Here is a 4391-nt window from a genome sequence, read left to right on the forward strand (position 1 = left end):
ACAACAACGCTTAACGACAATCCGTCCATAGCAATTCGCTAACGAAAACTCCGGCAGCGCCCCCTATCCACACTGCGTGTAACTGTATAGTGGTGATCAGCATTCAGCAAATAGTGGTGTGCTACTGATGAGATGGTGGTATTATATACGTTTTAACAGCGAATTAGTGTTTTCTTGGTAAGTAGGATTGAATGTCAAGTTTAAAGACATAATGTTTGGTTCTAATTATATACTGTCATTAAGATTTGAAGTCCTTTTGGATTTACTTAAAACATTGTTAGAATAGGCCTTGGAGCAATATTGTTCAAATAAAAGATGACATCTCAAAAAGGTATGCTAACATTTAATTGGTATTCTATTATATTATCCTATTTTAACCTTTATTTATTCCATAATAGTGAATCTCACCATGGTTGAAATTTGGAAATACATTGGGGAAAAGCCAAGAGCCTTAGAAGAAGGAGAACGGATGTTTAGAGAAAGCCCAAAAGGATCAAAATGGGAACAAAATGGAGAAAGTTGCTCGGGCCAAATTTTCGTGGCTTAAAAAAGTACAAGTATTGGAATATGGCCTCTTAATTAACTTAAATAATCCATTTCTAGCTTTTAGTCCAGATGGATTATACATGGAAAATGGAGAGATAAAATTACTCGAGATTAAGAAGAAAATATCAATTGAAGATGCTGTCGCTCAAAACAAATTTAACTTCTTGAAAATTGGAAAAGACGGAATTTATTTACCAACTAACGATTGTAGAAGCTACTATGCACAAATTCAGCTTGGCCTTTATGTGTTAAACATAAAAACATGCTCATTTTTCTTGTATTCTCCCAAGGGCTATCTTTTAATTGATATTCAAAGAGACGAAGATTATTTGAAACAAAACATAGTCAAATTGTGCAATTTTTATTTCAAATTATATTTACCATTACTAGTCAAGAGTAAGTGATTTTTAAAACAAAAAAGTTCCTATTTTGTACTGTGCCAATTAGTATTATATAAGAAAAGTAAAATGAATTTGATCAATTAATGTTATAAATGAATTTTTACTTGAAGTCTTATTTATAATAAAAGATTTTTAAACTTATTTGATAAAAATTAATAAAATAATCATCATCGTCATTAAATAAGATTTAAACTTAGTCATCAAATTTATCATCTGCTAGAATTGGTTTTAGTAAATTTACTAATCCACATATGACCTTCAGAATTTCGTCACAGTAGGGAACTAAATCAAGGTCAAATTTATCATTTAAAATTTTAAATAATTTGATTCTTTGAATGGCTATCTCCACGTGAACACGAGCTGATGCAATTTTTTTGATTTTTTACACTTTCTTCCTTACTAAACTGTTATTTTTCTCAAAAATGGAGGGATGTGTAGAGCTATGCCATTGGCCGCACATTCATCTTCAATAAGGAAGCCTAAATTTAAGTTGAATGAGTTTTAAAATATTTTTTTAGCATATTACACTTTTATGCATACCTTTGTCAACCATAATTCCATCAATAAATTGTTCACAAAGATTTATGACCCCACTCTCAATGGTGACTTCCTTGTCGCTTACTTTTCCACCCCAGGGGTCGCTAACGAGCGTGATCATGCCAGAAGGTGAAATTCCAATGAGAATTTTTATTGTGTTAGTTCCTTTATAATGGATGTAGGTTGCCACTCTGTCGTGAAATGTGTTGGGCTTCATCATAGGTACTTCTGAGCAGTCCAACACAATGCGAGTATTATTAAACTCTTTAAAACATTTAGGAAAGTTACTTCTGATATTTTCCATATCCGGCCAAAAGATAAATTTCTTCAAAACTTCAGCAAGGGCACAAAGGGTTCTTTTGAAATATGTTGAAACTGTTCGATTCGAAATGACAAATAATGAAGCCAAAGCGTCAAATGTCAAATTTGACTTAAGCTTCATTAGGGTTAACAGCACCCTATATTTCACAGGCATTAGAAAATTAGAGCTTGCTCTGGTTTTCAAGCCCTAAAACCTCACTTGAAAGGCTTTCAAATAGTTCTTTCCCAATGCCAGTAAGAGACACAAAATCAGCATTTTTCATTCCATTGCTTGAAATTCCAACTCTTGACCCAGCAAAATACTTTCCATGGTCCAAATAAACTTGAACACCAATAGACGCATTTATTACTCTAGATGGTTTGTGAGATTGGTCCTTTCCTTGAGCTTCAGTTGTTACTTCAGATAGCATAGCTAAGTTTGATAATGACAAAAACTTTATCATCCGGAGCTGGTTCACTTGCGCTTTTAACAACTTTTGGAGCAATGGAATCTGTTATTGGTGATGTTGAACATAGAACTGCTTGATTTAAAATTAAATTTGTGTTATTATTCTATTTATTATTTCACAAAAGTTTACCATAAAATAAGAATACCTTTAGAACGCTTTACGTAACGTTGAGCTCGTTCTTTTAATCTAACTTCGGTTGATTCTTTAATTGGCTTACATGGCAATTTTTGGGAGGGAATGGCGTTACATTTCAAACGTCTTCTTACAGATCTACCATCTATTGATGAGTTTTTCGATTAATTTATTTTAAAAAAATTAATATTATTTGCATCTCACCATTTCTTTCCAAGAAGTCATCAGCTGTAAAATGGGCGCTACAAATCTGAGCCCACTTACTAGGCCTTTTCCCCGACTTTATCTTTGTTAACCATACATTTAAAAGTTTCTTACAACTTGGGAATTTATGAAATGATAATCCTGGCTTTGGTTCTTAACTATTTTCTTCAGTTTTACGTTTTTTAAGCGCAGTATTATTGCAAAAAGGGACCGCACAACTTCTCCCACCTCTAGCGTTAATGTGAACCGCCATATTTCTTGGATTTGTTTTGATTTGGATCACCACTATACGCTGGAAAACCAAGCTGCAGGGGTAGCGACGGCAGCGCCACCTATACCCGTTTCGCTAGCGAATAGTCCCACTTCGATATATATATCTCGATGTGGAACTAAAAACTTACTTTGTTAGTTTCGATTTAATGTATTTCTCAAGATTTCAATGATTTTTCCATTAATTTTTAATAGAAAATTAAGCGCACAAGTCAACAATTACACCTCTCATCTCAAGCGAGTTCGCCAATAAACTTCTAACATGCTGCTAGTCCGGAGATGGCGCTGCGAAAGTATCAACTGGCGCATGCTTTTGAATTTTTTAAACTATGAAGCGTTTGAAAAACGTTTGTGCTCGTATCAATAGGCCTATTTATTAATAGATTTTAAATTTTTTACTCTATTTAGAGTATAATTAATCAGTATCAATAAAAATCAGGAATTAATATTTTGAAATAATATCGTAAATCGCTTAAGCTTTATTTTAGTATCATTTACCTGCATAGCAGTTGACAACTTCTTTGGTGATGGCACAATTGGAAAATAATATTCCTCAGTCATCGTAATTACTAATGAATAACTAACCGTTTTTCTTGAGATCTGTTAATCCGGAATTAATAATTGCTTTCCTAATAATAATTTCTCTAAATTTGGAGCGAAGCTGAAGTTTGAAAACAATCTGTACTTCCTTCTACACCCGCCATTTTCATGTACAATCACGTGACAATTAGTTCCGATATCAGTCAATAGAGGGCGACAGAAAAGTTGAAGTAGGCGAGGTTTTCTAAAATAAGTAGTCGGTCTCGCCACTAAAGCCCAAGGCTACGTTTGGTCGTTCTCATTCGCGTCTATCGGTTCTTGGTACATTTTACGTTTTTTCTATGCGATATGCGTTTTTTAGGTAGATGATTTTCGTACATAGTTATTGTGTTCTAAGTAAGTGTACAGAGTGATTAAAGTGTTACTAACAATACTAACAATTAATATACAGGTTAAATAAAATATTGCTCATAGTTAATGTACCGGGTGATTTAAATATTGCCCATATTTATTTACAGTGTGAATAAAATATTTATCATAATTGATGTAGAGGGTGATTAAAACTTGCTCATAATTAATGGTACTGGGTGTTTTAAATATTTGTTGTGATTTATGTACAGGAAGGTTTAGTACACGTGGTGATAATTGTCTTGCAATTGTATATTATAGTATGATTGCAAATGTTATTCAAGATTTAATTTCACATGCAAGATCTATTTAATGTATGTACACAGTAGTTAATGACTTGAAATTGAACTAAAATATGGAAGATGTACTTAAAAATTGAGATTGTGTGTACTCAGATGTACGTAACATCTTAATCTTGAGCTACGTATACCATATTCCTAGAAATTTTACCCCCTCTCTTTTAACGTATTAAACCTAAATGTTTGGTATGATAGAAATTTACGTGAACCTAGAATTATTTCGTAAAGAATCAAGCTCCAATTTAATTCAAATTTCCAGTCAACAACAGATGAAAGTAGCTTCT

The 4391-nt window shown here is 32.9% G+C and overlaps 1 protein-coding gene across 3 annotated transcripts; it reads right to left on the reverse strand.

Moving 5' to 3' along the window:
• Positions 1–893: 893 nt before the first annotated feature.
• On the reverse strand, positions 894–2947 carry LOC149936172 (uncharacterized). 3 transcript variants are annotated; one of them, XM_090181622.1, is made up of 5 exons: positions 2591–2947; positions 2400–2524; positions 2005–2326; positions 1488–1859; positions 894–1426 (listed from the first exon to the last, which is right to left on the reverse strand). In XM_090181622.1, exons 3-5 carry the CDS (start codon positions 2246–2248, stop codon positions 1347–1349), a joined length of 696 nt encoding a protein of 231 aa, XP_090037748.1. In that variant the 5' UTR covers positions 2249–2326; positions 2400–2524; positions 2591–2947; the 3' UTR covers positions 894–1346. The 3 variants fall into 3 exon arrangements, with proteins under 3 accessions (XP_090037748.1, XP_090037745.1, XP_090037744.1); XM_090181619.1 differs by having other exon boundaries at positions 2005–2323; positions 2400–2531; XM_090181618.1 differs by having other exon boundaries at positions 2400–2531.
• Between the last annotated feature and the right edge of the window lie 1444 nt (positions 2948–4391).

Source organism: Leiobunum rupestre, chromosome 7 (assembly GCF_980474605.1).
Source record: "Leiobunum rupestre chromosome 7, qqLeiRupe1.1.hap1, whole genome shotgun sequence".
Taxonomy (NCBI): domain Eukaryota; kingdom Metazoa; phylum Arthropoda; class Arachnida; order Opiliones; family Sclerosomatidae; genus Leiobunum; species Leiobunum rupestre.